Source organism: Corvus kubaryi, unplaced genomic scaffold (genome assembly GCF_017639235.1).
Source record: "Corvus kubaryi isolate FWS band 111438036 unplaced genomic scaffold, C.kubaryi_AGA036_p1.0 37284, whole genome shotgun sequence".
Classification (NCBI taxonomy): domain Eukaryota; kingdom Metazoa; phylum Chordata; class Aves; order Passeriformes; family Corvidae; genus Corvus; species Corvus kubaryi.
In genome coordinates, this window is record NW_024581088.1 from 5,980,441 (window position 1) to 6,002,787 (window position 22,347).

The following is a 22,347-nucleotide window of genomic DNA, read 5'->3' on the forward strand; positions in this document are numbered from 1 at the left end:
CAGCCAAATCCTGCTCCTTCCCTTGCCTCTTCCTTCTTCCCTTCCAATTCCCTGAACTTCCAGAACCCGAATTACCCGTGAGACTCGTGCCCCTTTCCCACGGCTTAACGAGAGTGGCTGGCACACGGAGTCACCCGGGGGAGGACAGAGGGGTGGGAGGATGGACTGGCAGCACCAGCCTTGCTGCCTCTTTGATTCATTGCTGAGGCTGGGCCATCCGAGGGAGGGGTTTTGGACTCTTCCCAGCAGAAAAGGGGTGTCTGGCTCGTGGAATGCTGTAGGTGCAGGTGGGGATGAGGTGCAGATTGCACCAAGTGCTTGTGGGCTCAGTGTTGATCCAACAGCTCCCATCAGCTGGAGTGGGTGTGGGGAGCCTGGTCTGGGATTCCAAGCAGGGAATTGTGTGATTGGAATGCTGCTCTTGTACCAGGAGCCGTTCACTTGCTGCAAGCCCAGACACCGAGGCGGTCTCTCACAGGCAGTGGAAATTATGAGGGCGAGTGATTCCTCCCCGTCTGACAGTGCCATCCTCTACTTGGGAATCTCTTCCCCTTTCCTGCAAGGACCCCAGTTCTGCTTCTCTCTTTTGTTCCTGTAAATACTTATTTCAGAGATCTGTGTGTGTTTACTGCTTGTGAGCACAAGAGCTGCATGCACAAATAAAAGTCTTTAGTGGCCATCGGGCATCTCCTGTCACCTTCCAAGGACAAGAGTTGTCTGAGCCCTGGGTTACCTCCAAAAAAACCATGGGGGCCTGAAGCAAATCATAAAAATCTGACTGATATTGATGGGTGATCAGCTGCACAACAGATGGGGCTGGTTTTGGCTGGGAGAGTGGGCACAGAAACCACGCAGAGCTCTGCGCTTGCCGTGCTGGAAAACAAAGGTGAGAGCAGCACGAGTGGGATTCTCCTGCTCCAGTTGCCTCAACATTGAATGTCTAGGATCAGCTAATTGGAGGGGCTTTTCTTGGCAGGTAACTGAGAGAGACAACCTCATCCAGGGATTGAGTCAGCCCAGCTATCTTAGGGTAGGATGAATCACTGTCATCATATGAATGACAGTAGACTGAGCTTAGGTGACAGCTCTGGCTCCTTCCCTGACAGGAGATAATAGGCAGCCTGTCCTCCAAGTCAATTTTCCAGCAGAGGTCTAGAAGGCTTTTGCAAGTGAAAATAAGTTGGGGTTTTTTTTGCAATTGGGAGCTGGCAGCACAGTGTGGTCGAGGCTGGGACTGATCCTGGGAATCAGCCCCGTGCTGGGGCAGGAGTTCCCTCTGCAGCCCTGAGAGCTACAGGTCACAGGGCAAAAGGGATGATAAATTTGAAGTTCTGCTCCTGAGCTGTGGTTTGGATACTCCAGGCAGCATCTGGGATGCTCTAGGAAGTTCTTTGGGCAGACACAGGAGGATGGAAATGGCAGATTTGCTTCAATTGGTTATATTTTCTTTTAATGCTTCACTGCAGAGCTGTGAATGGGAGGCCCAGCAGCCAGACTGGAGTTAACGGGGTGGGTGTCGTGCAGGGGTGATGCATGAACCTTTTTCTTTGGGTTTTAGCCAGGGAATGTGGGGGGCTCTGGGTGGAACTGGCTCCTGGGAACTGAGGGGATGCAAGAGTGACCCCTCAGTTGTGCTTTGCTCAAACCCTCCTTAGACCTGCAGCTTTTTCTGCCTCTTCCCTTTGCAGGAGGAAAACTTGGTGGGATCACTCTCCTTGGGAGGGTTCTAAGGAGCCTCTGGTGCCTCTGGGCTGAGCCTGCTGGCGGGCTGGGCTGTCACCCATCCGTCTGGGAGCAGCAGGAGGAAGTGACAAGTCCCACCAGGAGCCATCTGGTGCAGCCTCTGTGTGGCCAGCAGGATCCTGGCTTGGGGCTGGAGCCCCAGCTGGAGCCACAGCCCCTGGCTTGGATGGAAAACCAGGATGTGGGCAGCTCCTGCTGCTTGAGGAGGGATGAGTGGATCATATTTGGTGAGCTCAATGCAAAGAGTTGTGTTAAAGGCAGTGGTGGATAGGAATTGTTTGAGTTATTCACAGCAAATCCTGGAGTCACCTTACCCAAACAGCATTTCCAGGCTTTTCCTGGGATCCCACTGGCTCTGTAAACCAGGAAAGCTGAGGCTACATCCACTCTGTTGAAGAAGTTTTAACTGTGGTCTGGCCAAGCTCCAGTTGGAGTCCCTGCCTTTGCCTGGCAGCGTGAAATAAAAGAGCATTTTTCTGCAATTCTCCTCGGTTGTTTATTATCTGGATGGCGGCGTCACATCTCTGCCCATTAATCCAGCTCTCCAAGTCCCTCCAATTCCAGCCTCCTGGAGGGAGTTCAAGCTGCCACCATTTATTATTTGAGTCAGTCTGCCAGGGAAGTGTTTGCTCCTTCCCTGAAGCATCGACTCCCTGCTCTCACTGCACCCTCGCTCAGGGCTGGAATGAGCAATTTGTGGCTCCCAAACCGATCTTAACTCTGTGAAACAGAAAATACCCCACATATTTAAACTCTGGTTTTACTCCAGCCTGGTGGGTTGGACACCAGGAGCGGTTGCTGGTTTGTGTGGAGGCTCCCAGGGTGGTTTTGTGATGCTCCATCCAGATGTGCTGGTCCCATCACAGCTGCCCAGTTGCAGCTGAGCTCCCAAATGCTTCCTGCCCTCCTCAAAGGTGCAAATTCGGGCATCTTTGTGTGCCTGAGGTCTGCTTTTTCCCAAAATGTGTTGGAACATCATTACCTTTGGGGTGCTTTGCTCTTCTCTCAACCAGAAATTGATTCCTGCCTCAAAAATCTTTTTGGGGAAGAGTAGAAGGAAGTGGTGAGACTTTTCCTCATAAAGGGTCGAGCAGAAGGATGTGTCCTCCATCCAGAAAAACGGGATTGAGTGGGGTTGAGTCACATCCCACCTCTCTCTTCGAGCTGACCTCCCTCCCCACACTGATCTCACCTCATGGAATCATTTTTCCCAGATAACTTGGAGCAGGTGATGGATGCAACACTGCATTAATCCTTCCCTTCTTTACAACACCGACCTCCCTGCTTGGAAATTCAGGATGCTGCCCTGAATTTAGTGGAGATAAAGGAGTTTGAGAAGAGGTGCTAGCCAAAACAGCAGCTCTTGGGATATTTGGGAGCAGCTGTGATGAGGTGTTTTGCACAGGAACCTCATTTGGGCAGCAATAACTCCGTGTTGGTGAAAACAACAGCAGAGGCTGTTTTCTCAATGACTCCTCACATGGACCTGCTGCATTTTCCCCTAATTACAGCTCCATTTGCAGTGATAAATGGTTTAATAAGCAAAAATGGGCTTGGCTGGGGTTGGTTATGGCTCTGTGTGGCTTGGGAGATGTTGGTCTCATGGAAACACAACTTGGAGCTTCCAAAGCCTGGGAGCTGCAGTTTTTGACAGCAGAAGGGAATAAAAGTTGTTTTACCTGACATGAGGGAAATGTAAGCTGGGGGTGCAGCTTTCAGATGTTTTGCTTGGGTGGTGTTGGTCTGGATCTGTTGGAGAGTGGATGGTGAGCTCTGAATTTTTGGGGGAAAAGGGCTGTTTTGGTGGTTGTGCTGCAAACAACAGGTTGGGCACAGCATCCCTTCTGCAGAGTAGCAGGGCTGACCCTGCCTCTCACTTGGCTTGGGGTTTTCTTCTCAAGAATAGTTGGGTTTTCTTACACCTCTCATGGCTGTGGCTGGGGAATTTCTGTTGTTGGCTGCTGGAGGAAGACTTTACATTTTTGTGCTGGATTTTTTGATATAAAGTTCAAATTCAGGGTGGGGTAGGTGGTTGGATTTTTTTGTGGGTTTTTGGTTTTTTTTTTTTTTTTAATCTAATAGCTTTACACTGCTTGATTTGCAGAAGACTCCTCCTATGGGAGCTCAGCTGGTTGGTGGCAGGAAGCTCTCCTTGCAGTGGATAAGGATGGATGAATGGTTTGGCTTCCAGCTTCCTAAAGCTGGAAACAAGTGGGATAAACTGCAGAGAACTTGTGGGTGATTCCTGTTCGAAAATTCCCCTTTTTCCTGTCATCACCTGCAGAGACATTCCCATTTTCCTGTCACACGTGGACAAAACACCCCAGCAGAGTGCAGGGGTTTGGATCCACTCCTGAACACCCCTCTGATCTATCCTGAGACAGCCATGCCTGGCTCATATATCCTATCACTTTAAACCCTTATTCATTTGAAATCTGCACTTGCTATCCAGGTAAAACCCCCTGGGAAAAGGGAATGTGCTGAAAAAAAGTGACTGGAGCCAGATGCTGGGCATTTTCTGCAAAGCCAGTGATTGGTGATTTGCTGCTGACAGCATGAACTGGTGTTAAGTTATTAAATTGCAGATGAGCTCATCACTTGGCCTCGAACAAGTTTCAGCCTTGAGAGGCTTTAAAATACTGCATGTGGTGGAAAAGAGACAATGCTGGTGTGGCAGAGAGGTTGGGGGAGCAGCTGAGAAAGGCATCTGTGCATAAAAAATGTGGTACCAGCAGGGAGGAAGGAAGGCGCCATGTGAAAAACGTAATGTTCTCCCAGGAGAGAGGAGGAGAAATTCTCTGATTTATGAGCTGGACGTTTTAATTTTAGCTGAGGAGAAAATGGTGAAGAGTTTTGAGATGCTTGCAGAGAAGGGGTGAGATGCTGAGCCTGGTTCGATCCTGAGAGGTCCCAGTGTGAGCGGAATTAGTTGTCCCAAATCCCCAGCCTGGCCCTTCGGTAGTGCCTGGTGTTTGCCATAATGACCATGCACCAAATCCAGCTTTTATCTGATGTTTGCTTAATCCTAAAGCTGAGCTTTACCAAACTGGGAAGGTGACATCCACGCTGCTGTTTGGAAGAGTAGGAGTTTCCTTCGGGCACTTCCCTGCCCAATTTCTATTTCTTACTCTCTTGCAAAGGAGCCCAAGCTCTCTCCACGCTGAGATTAATTCATTTTCTTTTTGAAGTACAGCTTGGCAGAGGCCATAAATCCATTTGGCCGCTTGATTTTTCCAACTGGGCAACTCAGTGGCTGGGTTGGGTTTTGGGCCGCTTGGATTTGTCATTCTGAGGCTTTTTTGGTGCTCCCAAGGCAGAGCAGCCTCACAAATGTGTGTTTTTTAACTGCCTCGGCTCTTTTTTGACTAAAAAACCAGTTTGCAGTCAAAGAGTTGGGGTTAACTCAGGCAGTGCTGCGGGGCTGATCCTAAAAATACCAAGGAAACCAGTGGGATAAACACTTGTCACCTCGTTTGTGGCCTGAGCTGTAATTGCTGTAATGTGAGATCCCTCGGGCAGCGGTGTCAGAAGGCACAATGGAATTTTTTTAAGTGTAGATGTTTGTTTTCAGCCTGTCTGAAATCACAAAGCATCAACACCTACAAGCAATGCGCTTTCCCGTGGGTTTTTTGGGGCTGGAGCATCTCTGAGCTCAGCACAAGCTTTAATTTATTGCAATTGATTTAATTTATTTATTGGCTTGTGTTTGCCACGAGGAAAATCTTTGTGCCGGGTGCCACCAGCTCCACGGGAAGTAAAAAGAGTTCAAAAAGAAAGAAAAAGAGTGTTTGGGTATTCTAGACAAAAATTTGGATTTATTTGAGGTAAAAGGAGTACACTGAATATAACCTTTCCCCTCTCTATTCATACAGTGATGAGTTTGCTGCCTAAATCCCTCAAATTATTATGTCTAAGAATTACAAAGCATACAAAGCAGCTTTGGAGGGGACCTCGGGACGTCTGGCCCATCCCTAGGGCAGGATCAGCTCCATCTGAACTGCTCCTGACACCACCTTGTCCAGTCCCCACTGGCAGAGCTTCCACCCCTTCCCAGTCAGTCTAATCCAGCATTTTGCTTTTCCCCCCACTTCAATCCATCCTCCTGCTGCAGTTTTAGGCTCGTTCTTCCCTCCCGGTGCCCCAGAGCACATCCATGCTGCACTTATTCTCCAGTTGCAGTTTTGTGTGGTGTTCCCTGGGGTCTTCTTGGATTTTATCCTGTTGCAAGGGTGTCGTGAACTCAGTGGGTTGATGAGGGTGATCCTGCAGCCCTGAAGCCTCTTTGCTGGGCAGCTGAAGGCCAGGAGTGCAACTTCCCTCAAGGTGACCCAAGGTGTCCCTTCCTTCTCTCTATCACCAAAACTGAGGGAAAAACAAAAACTCTCCAACACCATTTTTAGTGGGAGCTGCTGGGGATCGTTTTTCCCCTTGGCTCCTCCACCAGTGAGAGCTGATTTTAAGATCTGCTGGCTTTTACATCCCAGCTAACCTTGCTCCTTTGTCCTGTTCCCTGCAGGATTTAGGGATGGAGTCGACCTCTCTGGATGATGTCCTCTATCGATACGCCAGCTTCCGAAACCTGGTGGATCCCATCACTCACGACCTGATCATCAGCCTGGCAAGATACATCCACTGCCCCAAACCAGTAGGTGCCACGGTCTCCTCACGCTCTGGGATTGAGCTGGCTTGGGAAACTGGGAATGTGGAGCTTCTCCTTGAGTGCCAGGCAAAATTCCTCCCAGTTTTTGGTGGGTTTGGACCAAGAGGATTTTGCAGCTGAACATTTGCTAATATTGGTACTCCTTTTGGCTTGTGTGTGGCATTTTTAAGCTCTTCCTGGCAAGGGATCATCCATGGGTGGATGCCTGGACCCGCAGGCATCACTCTCCTGTATTTGCTGCTCATATCAGGTCTTTAATTTCCTGTGAGAGTGTCTGAAGGGATGGAGTCATTCACTGCTGCTTCTTGTGGATGTTTTACTCAGTTATAGCCTCCACCAGTGTTTAAAAAAGAAGAAAGTTGCTTTTTTTTGGAAGCATTTACAGATTTCTTTCATGTCACGAGGCGAAGCCCCAAAGGTGCTGCTCGGGCTGTGTGTCTTCCTGGGCTGTGGTGTGAGTCTGACTCTGAAGGGCTTCATAAAACTCTGTGCACTCGGTAAAATGTGGTGGGAAGGGTGGAGTGGCTGCAGCAGCGTGCAGGGGACACCAGGGACCCACATCTCATCTCCAGACACCAAGGATGGCTGTCCCATGTCCTACAGTGTGACATCAAGATGAGATGTCACATCAAGGAGACACCCCCCTGTGCTGTGCAGGGATAGCCATAGATCCCATTCCCTGTGGAGAGTAAGATCTTTTCCTTCCTCCTCCCCCATGAGCTGGGAAAGTGGAGAAACCTCTCGTGCCGGGCGCATTTCCAGGCGGAGAGGCCCCGTTCCCCTGCTGAGGTTGCCCTTTGCCAGAGCACTGTGACTAAGCTGGTTTCTCCTCCTGAGGGTGAGCCATGGCCAAGGAGAGCTCTGTATTCCCTATAAAAACACCCCGAGGCCACTCCTGAGTGTGGAGCTGCTCCACTGCCAAGCTCTGTCTCTCCCTTGTCCCCCTGCAGGTTTCTTTTGCCACCAAAGGCTGTGGAGGAGGCAGAGCCAGGGTAAGCAGAGAGATGCAAAGTCCTCATTCCTCTGCTCAGCCCTGGCAGGCACATCTGGTGACAGTTCTGGGCTCCTCAGGACAAGAAGAGCTCCTGGAGTGGGGCCAGAGTGGGGGGGACACAGAGGATGAAGGGCCTTGAGCATCTCTGACAATGAAAGGCTGAGGGAGCTGGGGCTGTTCAGCCTGGAGAGGAGATGCTGAGAGGGGACCTCATCCCTGCCTGTCCCTGTCTGCAGGGACACAGCAATGGGACAAGAGGGATGGGCAGGAACTGATGCCCAGGAAGCTCCACCTGAAATTGAGGAAGAATTTCTTCCCTGGGCAGGTGAGAGCTGGAACAGAGACCAGAGAGGGTGTGGAGCCTCCTTTCCCTGGAGATACCCCAGAGCTGTCTGGACACAATCCTGAGCCATGTGCTGTGGGATGACCCTGCTGGAGCAGGAAATTTGGGCCTTCCAGCCTGACCATTCTGGGATTCTGTGGTGGCAAAACCCCAAATAAATCAGCCTGTGCAGCACTGAGGCTCTTACTCTGCATGAGATGATTTTTGGATGTCCTTGGTGCTCTCCCCATCCTTTGCACAGCTCAAAGCACCACACCAGGCATGGATGGATGGATGGATGGATGGATGGATGGATGGATGGATGGGTGTTGCCTTGGAGAGGGAAGCAGGATTGTGCAGGTGACAGAGAACAACTCCAGCAGCAGCAGCAGGGTTGTGCTGCAGCTCCTTATTGGTGGCTTTGCCTTGCTCAGGTTTGGGTGCCACCGGCTGTGCTTTAAAACCTTATTTTTTTTGGCAGCTGAATGAAAATTAATTTCATCCCAGTGTTTCGTGGTGGTTTCCTGAGATACTGATGTTCTCTAAGTCCCCAGAAACTTTCATGCTTTAGTCACCAGTGGTATTTTCCAGTTTCCAGCCCTCTCTTCCCCCAGACCTATTTCACTTTGACAGAGCCTTGGCACGATGTGTGAGAACAGGAGAATGCTCAGGGCCAGGAGTTCTGCAGAAATGTTGGCTTTTGCTCTGCATCCTGTGGCACAAATATACATAAATACATAGGCTGAGGCAGCTGGGAGCTTGTCCTTATCCATCCAGAGGTGGATGGGCCTGACCTGGACCCTGGTCCCTGTTAACCTTCTCTTTTAAATATATCCCTGCTCAGGATATATCCCTGCTCTCCTGGAGAGGCTTTCCTGACTCTCTGTACATTGCTTTTTTCACTCAGCTTCTATTTATACCACCCTCAGCTTAAAGGTGACCCCTTGGTCTCTCCTCTGAGCTAAAATAAAAATTGAATCGTTTTTCCAAGCCCTGGGTAAACACGGCCTGATCTGTATGGCCAGGAAAGAGTTGGCCTGGGCTCTCCAGTGTGGCTGGGGCATTCAGGGGATGCTTATTCCAGCCAGCAAATCCAAACCAGCAGCAAGGCAAGAACTGTAACTTGTGCTGGAGGAGGCTGGAGTGCTGTGAAAGAGGAATTTGGGATGTGGAAATCATTGGGGGTGAGTTTTGTTTGGTGGTGTATGGCTGGATTGCATCTCCCAGGCCCTGCTGAGATCCCAGCCTGTCCCAAGTGCTGGGGTGCAAAAGGAGCCAAGGAAAAGCTCTTTCCCAGATAATTTGAAGTCAGGGGTTGGATTTGGTCCCATCCCTGCTTATGAATGTGTGTGATGCAGTTCAAGCAAACCTTGGTGCTTGAGTGCAACTCTTGTCAACCTTTGGCCTCCTGAGGCCTCGGGAGGGGCAGATTTGCTGTTCAGGAAACTCAGATTGTGCAGGAAGTTTTCCAGCAAGGAAAGGGGGTGATCAAAGACATCTGAACAGGTGTTTTCTCTCCCATGGCCAGTCTTTTATCCTCCTGCCTCTCTTCAGTGCCAGCCTCATGGAAAAGGTTCCTTAGAGAGCAGCTCAGCTCCAAAGCCACTTCCCAAAACCCAGTGCCAGGGTAAGGAATCAGTGGGTGCTGCTGGTGCCCTCAGCCCTCAGGATGACGTCTGCCTGTCCCCATGGCCAGGAAAAGGGGACAAAATACCCCAGCAGAGCCACATGGTGTGGGATGGAGCAGCCAGGACACCCCAAATCTCCTGCAGCTTCTCCGGTTTCCAGCAGGAAGGAGCTGAAAACACAAACTCTGCGTAAGAAGCAAAGGGCCCCCGTGAAAAATTCACAGCTCTCTGTGCCAGAAGGGATATCTGGCCTTGAACTCTTGGAAAATTAAAGCAATTCCCTTTTTTCCACAGAGCAAAGCCACGTGTGTGGATGACTGATGGCTGTGATAGGGAGTGAGTCAGGCTTCCCTCCAGCACGAGGACTCCTTGGGTTTGGGATAAGCTCTGGGGGAATGGGGAGCCTTGGGCAAGGCTGGTTTGGGGCTTGTGACCTTGTGCTGTTTCACTGCATCCCCTAGGATGTACCTGGAAGCTCCTCCAAGCCCTGAAGGCTGCCCAGAGTGAGATTTTGGCTTTGCTGATCCCCATCCTGCTGCTTTCTGCCAAGGAAGGCTTTCCTGCCAGGGAAAGGCTGGCACAGCAGCTTAGCAAAGCCCCATCCCAAAATCCAGCTTGGCCTGGCCATTCTCCTCCTGGTGCCTGCACCTCTTGGGCAGCAGCTCCTCCAGGACATCAGGTGGAAGATGTGATCCTGTTTTAACACAGGAGGGTGGATTTGGGTAAATAGCTCAGCTTGGAAGCTGTGTGCAACAGGGAACATCATCCTCACCTTCCCCACTGAAATTCAAGATACAGGGGGACAGGGAGAGTTTTTAAAAGCTCTTTTAAGCAGCTGGAGAGTGGAAGCAAAGTGGATTTTGCCCTGGGTGGATGGAAGGTCTGTTTTCCTGTGTTATTTGAGCAATTTTTGTCTTTTCCTGCCTGAGCTCTAAATTGATCAAGTTTGCAGGATGGCTTTGATGCCATGAATTGTCACCCATGAAAACAAGAAAGCATGGAAAGGAAAAGTGGGTATTGTGACCTGGATTGAATAATCCATTTCTAACCCTCCTTCAGCCCTGTGGGATGAGGACTTAACTTGCAAATGATACTGAGATTTTTATGCCCTGCATTTTGAAAATGTGTTATTTCTGTCGGAGCTAAAATGAGCATTTTTCTTCTTATTTACTATCCCTCTGTGCTGTGCCATGTGGCTAAAACTGTATTAATAGCCTCAGTTTGTGCAGGATGAAGATAATCAGGGCACCACAACCACCAGCTCAGGGCCTTCATCCCCAAACCAAACCCATAATACAGCTCTTCTGCCACATGTGTTATTATTTGAGCTGGAATTCAAATTATCATTCCACATTCCTGACATCAAATTTGTTTTTCATCAATATGAGCTGAAATGATGGGTATGAAGTGGTGACAGTTTGAGGGACGCTCCAGCACAGGGTGATCTTGTCAACCCCAGTGAGTTTTTTACCTCTCCCTTTTCCTCTGAGGTGTGCAAGGAAAATCCCACCCAGCTCTCAGATTCCAAAGTGCTCCGAGAACACTGAGTATTATTTGCTTTCTGCTTTAAGAAACATCATAAAAGGAGCTGATGTATGACCAAAACCCCTCTGAACCCCCAAATATATGATATAAAAGCAAAGGGGACGATGAGGATTCAACTTAATTCTGTATTAATGGCTCGCTCTGGTTTTGCTGGTCTTGCTCCAAGTGTGACAATCCCTCTTTGTGGGTATTAAGGACATCTGCAATATGTGGAGATGTCCTGGAGTAGGGAAAAAGGCTGGAAAGCTCAGACCCCACAGAGGGCAGTGAGTTCTTTGCAGATTTGATGTTGTGCTCTCTGCTCTGCAAAAAACAGTGATGTTCCTTCCCTGAAGCTTTTGTGTGAGAGCTGAAGCTGAGCTGAGTGCCTGGGAAATGGGGGCAAATTGCACTTTGCAGGGGTTTTAAGCATTAAATCTAAAAAGGAATAATGGCAAGGTCTGGATGGGCTGTGATGGTTCCACGACTGGGAACTCGCTGTTTTTTTGTGTGAAATGGGACCTGAGCCCTGCCTGATCCAAGCCCTGTGGGATGCAAGGAGGCCCCTGGATCCTTGTCCCTCCCAGCCTGAGGAATGTGCTCCCAGCATCCCAATTTCCACATGAAATTGGAAATGTGACCAGTTAATCACACTCTGATTATAAAATCCTTTCGGTTGGAAAAGTCTGAAGCTCATCAAGTCCAACCCTTAACAAGCCCAGCATGGCCAAGGTGACTTTTATCAAACTTTTCATCATTTTGGGTTGCTTAAGCCCAAAATCTCACTGCCAGCTGGCAGAATTGCCAGGCCCCTTTTTTTCTCAGCTCCCATAATACCAGGACGACCTTTCCCAACCATCTGCAAAGCCCTGGAAATGCCACAGGGTGGATTTTTATCGGCTTGGAGATGGATTTTTGCAGTGCCTCCCAAATGTCAGGTGCGAGGGATGTGCTCAGCTGCCCATCTTTCTTCCCCCAGAGCATCTTGGTGACAGCAGTTGTAGGTGATGGGTATCATCACATGGGTTGGATGATGAAATGATTAAAAAGAGGATTTAAAAAAAGTGGAAAAGATATTTCAGTTACCTGTGGGTGAGGCTGTAGTTCCCCAGTTTAACTTTGAGTCTTTCCTCAGGACCTTTTCACTTTTCCATCTCCGAGTGTCCCCAAGGGAAGTGACAGATGAAGAACCAGCCACCTCATTAAACAGTACCAACACATTTTATTGATGTTTTCTGCTGGTAATTGGCGCTTGAGTTCAGCTCATTTAGGTTTTAATCAGAACATCATTTCCCTCCGAGGAAGGGAGGGGATTGAGTCCCTGCCCCTGGCAGGAGGGTGATTTATTTACGTGGTGGGGAGCTGTCCTGGGGGGTGGCTGGAGGGGAGAGCTGGCACTTGGAGGGGGGTTTTGAGATCTATTTCTAGCCCAGCTCACAGCTGTGGGAACACCGAGCAGGAAAATGTTCTGCTGGCAGTGTGGATTGGCAGAAATAAGCAGCTTAATAAGGAAACTTTGAGGGGTTTCATGGTGTCCTCTCTGTTGCTAAACCTCTGCTGGTGGGTGAGGAATTGATTGTGGCCACATCTGAACTGGTTCAGGCAGCAAAGGCTGCTCAGTATCTGCCCAGGGGGGGTGAGAGAAGCTTTAATAAATATTATGACCCAATCTGAGCACTTTTGGGGCTACAGTCAACTCGTTTTTCAACCCTGACCACTGAAAGCTGGCAGTGCTCAGGGTACATTTTGATTCTGCTGCTCTCCTGCAGCATTTGGGGAAGGGATGGAGCTGGTGCCATGTTCCAGAGGCTCTGCCCCAAATCCTGCCTTTGCCCCATGCCATGGGCTTGAAGAAAAATCCAAAACCCCCCCAAATTTCAGCTTCTTTGCTGGGTCAGGCTTTGCAGGAGGGTTCCTGGTGCTGCAGGATGAGCTGAAAGCAGCGAGGATAAACCACTGGGACTTCCAGCAGCCCTTTCCTGGCTGCTCCCTGCAGCCCTGAGTGAGGAATGAAGAGCACTGTCAGCATTTCCCAGCCGGGAGAAGCAAAGCCTGGATTTGGGAAAGGCTGTGCACAACGCTGCACTCCAACCACCTCTGGAGCTTGGAAGCACTCCCATTTTTAGGGCTAATCCTGGAATTGGAAGAGTTCCTGGCATTTACCCTGTCTGCAGCATCACAGCTGCCTTGCCAGGTTATTTCTTGGAGCAAGGAAAAGTTTGTCCCTTTGCTGCTGAGCTCCAAGCTTTCCTTGGCTGCTCCCAGCACAGTCACCTTGCTGGGACAGCTCTGCAGCCCTTGGTTTGGCTGTGCCACAGGTCTGAGGTGCTTTCACCCAGATTTGGGGTGGCTCGGGACCCTGTGGGGCGCTGATGAAGCCAGAGGAACCCCTCTGGTTCACCCCACGGGTGCCCTCCTTTCCCTGGGGATCACCAGGGGAGTGCTCCTTCCAGAGGAAGGAAGGATTTGAAGAAAAATAAGAAATAAATAAAAGCCAAGAGCTGAGTTTTTGTAAATAGGGAAGGTGCCAGGAGGTTTTCCAGCGATTGCTCTTCCTCGGTGGCAGGGACTGTGATTCCTGGCCAAAGCCCAGCAAGTGATTATCTCGAGTTTGGGGTATTTGGGGATTTGGGTAAGAGCTTTATCCCACCCTTCCCATCTTCAAAGAGTTTTGCAGTCATTGGGTAATTTGCTAAATCCTGCTGCTTTCTCTGTCACTTTCCTTTTTCTCCTTGCCATCCCTCTTTCCAGGAAATCCCCAGCACTGCTCCGGGGTCTGCATCCCTAGTTTCCCATCTGCTTGGAGCACTTGGAAGTGACCCCACTCCCTCCAGCCTCATCTCATCCCGGAGCTGCTGCTGGGAGAGCTTGGATACACTCGACTGCTGCTTCCTTAGCTCTTTTTTCCTTAAAAAAATCAGGAAAATCCCCAGTTCTGCTGTGCCTGCGAGGGCCCCACGGTGGTTAACGAGCTGGAGATGAGCGCTGTGCCCTTTCCCTGGGATTCACATTTGCAGGGAACAACAGGGACTGGATGTGAGGGGGTTCTGCCACCCCTCCCCAGGCTCCCAGGGCTGAGAACACCCAGGGAATGATAAAAATATCCCAGGGATGCTCCAGCAGCGATGAGGGACTGGACTGGCCTGTGCTTCCCGTGGGATCCGATGTGCTGCGGCTGATCCAGGCTGGGAAAGTCTCTCCATGATGTCCCAAATGTGGGACATAAATAACCCAATAATCCACATCTGGTTTCACCCTGGGAGCAGAGAGGGGACAGAGGAGGGTGAGTGGTGCCTGCATTCAGCAGCAGAGGCAGGTGCTGGGCTCACACCTGCGCTTCCAAGGGGGATTTTCCTGGAGAAATGTCAGTTTTCCTCTGAAATTCATCCTCCCTGTGCCATCCATCGAGTGGCTTTGAGCACTCTGATTCCAGCAGCAGCACCTCGGGGGTTTTTCTCTTGGCTGTAATGATTAACCTGTTGTTTGCTGAGATGTTTCCAGAGCGATGAGGGGCCCTCCTGGATTTTTAGCTGCTCCCTTTGTTTTCTGGCAGCTCTATCAGCAGGATACCGATGGATTTGGCATTAAAATGCTGCTCCAGTGACCTTTCCAGTGGCATCTGAGTGGCCTTCCCATAATGGCTTTGGTTGTAGCACTCAGGTGGCTCCAATTTCTCAGGAGTGGGGATGCTCCAAGGCCTCCTCCCCACATCTCAGTCAGGATTTTGAGGCCTCACAGCGCCAGGAAATGCAGCACACACCTCCCTGCCATTCCCCACACTGTTCCCATTCCTCCTTTTCCGTGGAAGCTGAGCTGGGTACCCTTCAACAGCTCTTAGGGAAGATTTTTTTTTTTTTTTTTTTTTTTTCAATTTCCCTTTATCTTCCACGTTCCCCTCTGGGCTGTCCATCACCTCGGATTTTATTGCCTGCTCTAATTGCTTCTCTGAAGTCCAAGTGCAATATTACTCCGGGATCTGTTGGAATAACTTCCTGAGCTGCTGCAATCCCGTTCATCTCCTATTTCTGCCTCTCTTGATAAGCCCTATTGTACATTGCTTTTCATTTTGGTGTGTCAACACCAAGGTTGAGGCTCTGCACTTTGGCCTTTCAGCAAAGCAGGTTGGGGAGTGCTGCCTGCAGCGGGAAAAATGTGCAAAAATTGGGTTTTATTCCATTCCTTTGTTTCTACAGATTTTGCCTTTCAGTGTTCTGCCACTGCTGCAGCTCCATCAGCTCCTAATTTGGGCTAATTCAGGGTTTAATTGTCTTTGGTGCTTTGTGGTTGTCCTAAGTGAGCACTCAGCGCTGGTGGGATGCCCATGGGTTTGTGGGGTCAGAGCTGGACCGGTCTGGCTGGAATTTTTAAGAGTTGAAGAGCAACAAATCCTTTCCTGAGGGCAAAAAAATGACCCTGGCTGGTGCCCAGTCCATCTTGGGGAGGTGACCACCCACTCCCATCTCTGCAGCCAGGGTGAGCTGTGACAATCCCACTCATTTGGGGTTTCCAGCTTTGGTAGATTTGCCTGGAATCAGAGGATTTGGGGTTATTTTGAATCAGGAAGTTAAAACATGCTCAGTGTTGGGTTAATTGGATGAAAGCCAAGGACCAAGGAGTTAATGGGACCTTCTGGAGATGGGCCAGGCAGGTCCCCTCAACCAGGTCCTCCCTGGTTGTCCCTGCAGGCCCCTCCTGCCCACAAGTGGAGCCCACTCCCATTTTGCACCAGTTGCTGCCTTTCCCCCTCATTGAGTTTTATGCTGCTGTCAAGCAGGACTCCACAAAATGTTCATTTTCCCCTGGCATGGAGCCCCTGCCATCTGCTCCAGGCCACCTTCAGCTGCCAGCGTGTCAGGCTGCTCCAAAAAGGTGGTGAAGGGCCAGAAGTGCTGCTCAAGGTCTGTATTCTCACCCTGGTTTGCAGCTAATTACAGCCACAACCTTTAATTATTCTTAGGCAAAAGCATTTTCGGTCTGGGGGCACTGACCTGATCTCTGTCAGTGTGGGCACAGGGTTTGGAATCTGGAATTCCACGGGATGGTTTTGTAGCTGGCTTTGGGGTTTGCCAGCTGATGGGGTGAGTTTTCTGATCAGCACCTCCCAAATGCTCCTTCCTGTGCTAAAAGGTTGCTGCTGGATGGGAAATTTTGTGGGATTTCTAATAAGGTATTATCAAACTCTGATTTTTCCTTGGTAGAAGATTGGTTTAAAAAGCCTTAAAAAAAACCCCTTTTTCTTTAGCTTTTATTTATGTTACTTCAGACTTTTACCTCTTTTTCCTCTTCTACCTTCTTGAAGAAGGAATTTTTGGTGGTAAAACCTCTATCCAAGCAACACAGAAGGAAAAGAGTGAGGTTTCCACTATGAACAACATTCCCTATCCAAACATCTGGAGCTGTTTGCTGGCTTTGCATTGTTTCTGTGCAGCTTTTCTGTCTTTTATTTTTGTTTCTGTGCATCTTTTCACATTCTCTCAGCAGGACGTCCCACAAACCACTAGCATTTCCTAATATTTGGGGTAGTTTGATAGGAAAACCCCCCTGCATTCAGGGATGTAGGACCTGATTTGATGCTGGGCTCTGACTGTGTGGAAGCCCTGTGGATCCACAGAGATCATTGCAAAATACAACAAAAAACCCCCCTCATTCTTATTAAAAGGGTTTTCATTAACGTGGTTCCATTCCTCCTCTAATTTGAATTAAACCAGACAGGATTTATTTTCAAAAGGATTTCTGCTCTGTGCTACGGGGTGGTCAAATTGATCAGCCTAAAGCCACGTTGGCACTTGATTTGGGATTTATTTTTGGGATCTGTTGCTCCACTGTGCCAACATCTGCTTCCCTTTGGGCATCACCCCACCTCCTCTCTTCCCAGTGGAGCCTGAAAGGAGGGAAGGGGAATTGCAACACCCTCGTGGGGATATTTTAAGGACGCCTCCCTGGAGAGCTCTTCCAGGGGCATTTTTCATGCCTTGCCCAAGGAACTCAGCCATGCAGGAGGAGGGATTTGGGATTTGGGGCGCACACCTGGCTGCGGCTGCAGGTAGGAAGAGTCACCAATCCCTGCATTCACCTCCTGGCTGATGGGATGTTTTGACCTTTGGGGAATGGTGGATTGAAATCTTTTCCTACCCCCTGATCTCCCAGGATTTGCTGGAGAAAACTCCATTGGGGCTTCCAAAGGCAAATCTGGGACTGGCTGCAGCACAGATGTCTGCAAGCAACAATAGGCTGAGCTGAGCCCCACGCTGTGAAAGCAAAGGGGGGAGGGAGGAAGAAGAAGAAAGGGAAGGGAAAAAGCAAAGCAGAAAATCATTAGAGATGACTTCAGCCTCTCGTGGCAACATCAAAAGGGAAGAGTCGTAAATTCGGATCCCATTAAACACCGGGGGGAGCAGGAAAAGCTGTTTTGGGGCCACAGCTGCAGGTCTGGGGTGGGCAGAGCTCTGTCCTGGGTTTGTGGCGTACACTGGGGGTGGCTGACATGGCTTTGACTCCCTGATTCCCTGAGATCAGGGGATCCCAGGAGTGTTTGGAGTCTCCATTGCCACTTTAAGGATCTCACAGGGTGTGAATCCCTCTCACATGGGTTCATTTTCACGTTTCCTCTCCGTTTTGCTGTCATCCTTTCCAAAGCCCAAGGTCTGTCCCTACCCCAGCACGAGTCCCTGGGGATTTGCTCTCTTTGCCTCCCACTAATTTGGGATAACTGATTGGATACACATTAAAGCCATTGAGGATTTTCTCTCCTGGGGCTTCCCAGGGCATGTCTCACTGGTTTATGCCTTTGTTTAACTGGATAATAATTCCATTTATCATTGTGAACATGGAGGGTTTTTTGTCTTTCAGCTGTTTGAGGTTTTTTGCTTAATAATGCAAACTATTATCCCATTGTCCTAGCTGATCATCCGAGACAAAAAAAAAACCCCAAGGATGAGGATTTGGAAGGAAATCTCTCATTGTCTTTATTTTTCAGGTGTGAAATAGGTCCTGTTTTAAGGTTCATTGTCTGCTGAACTGTATGGAAAGCAAAAAATCTCGGCTGAGGGGTTTTTCTGTGCAGGGAATGGTGTTCCCAGGATGAGTGTGCTTTGTGCCTGGACAGAGCTTCTCGTGCCTCACAGCTGCAAATCCTGCGGCATGCAGAAAGGGATGTTGCAAGTTTGGAAAGTCTTCTAAAAGAACCACAAAAAGGGGGGGAGAAAAAACCAACTCAATTTTTAATTTTCTCGTGTGTTAAGACTTGCAGGACAGCACTTTTTTTTTTTTAAAGATCGATTGTGAGTGACAGAAAAGTGGGAACTGTGTTACAACACCAAGAAAAATGCTGTTGCTTCCTCGCAGCCTCCAGACAATGGTTAATTGTTCTAATTTGGGTCGCTCCCCTGCTGGGCTGCGGCAGGAATTCTTCACACGGGCTCTTTAATCATTAACGTTGGCCTCTTTTCCACGGGGTTTGGCCCCGGTGCAGCCCCCCAGGGCTCTGCCCATCCCCAGGGGTTCTGCTGCCGGAGGAGAAGCGGGGGAGATGAATTTTTTAGTGAACAAATTAATTTGCTGTAACATCTTTATCACCAGGTTTTGTGTCCTGCTCTGAGCTCTCTCCTTTGGGAGAAATCGAGTTGGGGGACCCAAATCTTGCCCATGTGGTGATGCGAGGAGGGCAGGCAGTGACTCCAGGGTTATTTATGCCCGGTGGAGCCACGGCCCTGCTTATCCCGAGCTTGTTTTTCCGTGGTGAAATCGCTCCGCTTCCAGTTATCCCGACACAGAGAAACGAGGAAAACACCCAGGTGTCCTGGGGTGATGTTGTGAAGCCGCTTTAGTCCTTAACCATCCGCTCAGTGCCCAAGGACGCCGTGCCTTTAACACGGACCCGGGCGGGAGTTGAACGGTTCAGCCCAAGGGGCTCTGGGGGGATCGGGGGGGAATGCGCCGGGAGCACCCTGCTGCTTTTCTGGGTTTCCTTTGTGTCCCAGCTAGCTGGGAAAAGGTTCTGTTGGGTTTTTTTTTTTTTCTTGTTCTTTTTTCCTTTCTTTTTTCCCCTTGCCTCACTGCTTCCCTTCCCTCCTCGCCAGTCCGGGGAGCCCGCGGGGTGGCCCCAGCTGGTCCAAGCCCGGGTGTCTGTTCCCTCTCCGGGAATTTGTTGTATTTTGAGGGGTTTTTCTTAATCCTGTTCTACCCTGTTTTGTTGGTGTGTTAATAAACAGTTTGGTTTCTTTTTCCCACTTTCACTCCTCATGACCCGTTTGTCTCACTGACGGAGGAAAAGGGGAGGAACACTCATTCCAGAGTGTTTCCTCCTGAAGTTTTGTCTCAAAAACCGAGACACCAGGGATAGCTCATTTGGGGTTAAAGGTGTTGTGCGCATGCTGGGTGATGCCTCACCTACGGGATCAGGGCTCCCTGCAGCTGTGGCAGGACACAGATCCCGACTCCCAGCCTCTTCCTGCTCCCATTTCTCCCTGGGGTTTGACCAATTCCCATTCCTTCATCCAGAGCAGCAGGATCCTGGTGGTCCCCAGCACATGCCGGGGGCACCCCATCCTTTATGGGACAGACAGGGCTTGGCTGGTGCCTCTTTCCTTGTTTTCCAGCTGAACAAATCCCGATGGAGCAGGGCTGGCTGTGGATTGCACAGTGCCACGAATCCCATTCCCAGCTGAAATCTGTTAAAGGATTAAATCCCGTCAATCTCCAGGCTCCTCCCAGCAGCCCTCTCCTTCTCCAGAGGGCTGGAGCAGAGCAGGAACGATGGGGAAGGAGGCCCTTTTCAGGGAAATCCTCTGCTCCCAGCTCTCCCTGCATCCCTCCTGCGCTCCACACCACGTCTGAAGGCCGGGAATTGTGCTGGGGCTCTGCCAGCTTGGAGAGGACACGATCCTGTGGAAGCCAAGGCATTGCCCAAAACCTGCTCCCAAAAACTGCTCCCCTGAGCTGAGCCTTGCAGCAGCTGGGCTTTGCATGCTCCCTGAGTCATCCTGGAATTGCTCTGCAGGGCACAACTTCTCCTCAGAGCTTTCCAGCCAGCATGGATGGAAGGGGAAGAGGGAGCTGTGCAGCATTCCTGCTCCTTCCAGGAGCTGATTCAGGTGCTGCCCACAGCAGTTTCGCAGTGTGTGACCCAGGATTCTGTCCCAGATGCAAGATCACGGCACTGGGAGCAAATTCATGGATATTTCCAGCTGTGTGGCTGATGGATCTCTAGGAGCTCAGCATTTGTCAGCTGGTTGGGAGCACAGTGCTCAAGAAAAGGGCACATCCCAGCCTTTTTCCTGTCAGCAGCATCAGCTGGGAAAGCCGAGCTCTGTGTGTGGTCTGTCCCATCTCCCCAGCCCTGGGATGGATGCAGTTTTCCTCCCAGAGTCTGGGAACCAGATAACAAATGCACATTCCCACTCCCTGTGTGATCGAGGGGCCACATCTTCTGTGCTGCCTTTCCTGTGTGTTATTTCAGGAGCATGTGCTGCTGGAATTGGGCTCTGGTGGGGAGAAAATGCAATTCTTGTGCTTGGTGATTGTCCTTTTCATGGAAAGGGCACTCAGGGTTTCCCAAACTGCAGTGCTGTGGGATTCAGGCTCTGCAGGTTGAGGTTTCTCTGCCCTCTGACCGCAAAAAATCAGCTTTATATCGACCTTCCATGAGTGATGTGATGCAGACTGATGGAGATGTGGCAGGAAAAACCTTTTGGCCATCGGTTTGGATGTTGTGGGATGCGGTTCATCCCTGGAAGCAGCAGGGGAGGACAGCAGGATCTGCCCAGAGGGGTTTGTGGCTTCTTTCCCATCATTCCTGAGGATGCTGATGGTGCAGAGCAGAGGGGAGAGGGCTGGATGGGGAGCAGGGATGTTATCCCAAGCCAGAGGGAGCATTCCACAGGAACAGTGCTTGGCATCATCCCTCCTCCAGGCTAATCCACTCATCCTGGGGCTCTCCCCGTTCCCCAGCGAGGATCAAACCTTGCCAACACGAGCTGGGCTGGTTTTTAAGCCGATTTTTAAGCTGATTTTCAAGCTGATTCCCTTTCTGAACGAGCTCTTGGGCTCAGTCCCACCAGGGTGTGCGTCAGCTCCAATTATTGCCTGATAGACTTGGATGAGGAACAGGGAAAGCTTTTGTTTGGGCTGTGAGAGGAGTCCTTGGCATGGCACCAGCAAAGTCCCTCCTCTTGCACACGAGTTTTGGGGCTGCTCTGGGGAGGAATTGCAGAGGTTTGGGTAAAACCCTCAAAAATGGGGGTTCTTGAAGCACAGAGTTTGTGTCTCACCCATGGGAATGAGACGTGCAAAAGGAAGGAGCCCATCCTATGCCTTAGGAGGGCTCTGAAATGGGAATTTTATTTATCCCAGTGCTAAACTGGGGGTTTTATCTACAGAGCTGATGTGTGCAGGAATCACTTGCTCTAAATCATCTTTGAAACCCCCCAAAAATCAAAGTATCCCAGGACCTGCAGGGCTCGGGAGTTGAGCTGGTGTGGAAAAAGGGCTGAAAGAGTCAGGATGGGCATGGAAGGAGGAGCTGGATGTGGAGAGAGGATTAAAATATTCCTTGTCCTGCTCCTGCCTCTTTCCTCGGAGCCCTCAGCGTGCTCTGTCAGCAGGGCTGGGCCGGGTTCTGCTGAGCTGAGCTCCTTTAGGCTGAATTACCCAGGAATTGGTTTGATGGGAGGTTCAGGCTTGAGCTTCCCTCAGCCATCTGGAGCTCTGGGAACTGCTTGAGGATAAAAACCTCCTATTGGAGAGGCAAGATGACCATGGCACATCTGAACCAGCAAAACTTCGGGTGGTTTTTTTTTACTTTCTCAGCTTCTCCTCCACGTTCCTCTTGTGAATCATTTCACTTCCCCAACAGTTTAGCTGGAATAACACTGGAGACAGCTTTCATTGTCTCTTCCAGGGTTATATTACAGGCAATTTGCAGCACAAAATGCCGGCCCTGTGCCCTTCCCCCTCACGATTTTAGCACATTGTTTCCTTTTCAACACCGCTTTTTCCAGGGAGCCCTCAGAGCTGGAAACCCCCACTCATCACCGAGGGTGGATTCTGCTCTTTCAGGGACTGCTTAAAAATAAAAAAAAGCGGATGAAATGAAAGCTGCTGGCACCTGGCAGCTTGCTGTGGGTAAAAAAAAATATATAGGGAGGTGTTAAAATCCGTGGTGTTTTCTTCTCACCTTGGGGCTGGTGCTTCCACAGCCAGGAAGGTGTTGTTGGCAGTGCTGCCTTCCCAAAATGTTCTGAGGCTCTAATTAAGGAATTGCCTGAGTTTCCAGGCCTTCCAGTGGGAAATATGAAATAAAACCTTGTCTTTCTTAATTTTCTCAGTGTTAATTCCGCAGGCTGAGCCTTCCAGTGTTCATCCACCCCCAGGGCCGGGGCTGGTTTCTTGCCTCAGGGCCTCCAGTGGGAGATGAGCTGTGGGAATGAAATTTGTGGGATTAAAACCCTGATTTTGAGTTCAGCATGATGGTGAATGA

The 22,347-nt window shown here is 50.1% G+C and overlaps 1 protein-coding gene across 1 annotated transcript in view; it reads left to right on the plus strand.

Moving 5' to 3' along the window:
• Positions 1-22,347, plus strand: part of LRRC75A (leucine rich repeat containing 75A) — a 57,685-nt gene that overhangs the window by 16,648 nt on the left and 18,690 nt on the right. Inside the window, exon 2 of the mRNA XM_042026102.1 lies at positions 6,260-6,388. Coding sequence (XP_041882036.1) covers positions 6,260-6,388 — 129 coding nt within the window. The remainder of the gene's footprint in view (positions 1-6,259; positions 6,389-22,347) is intronic.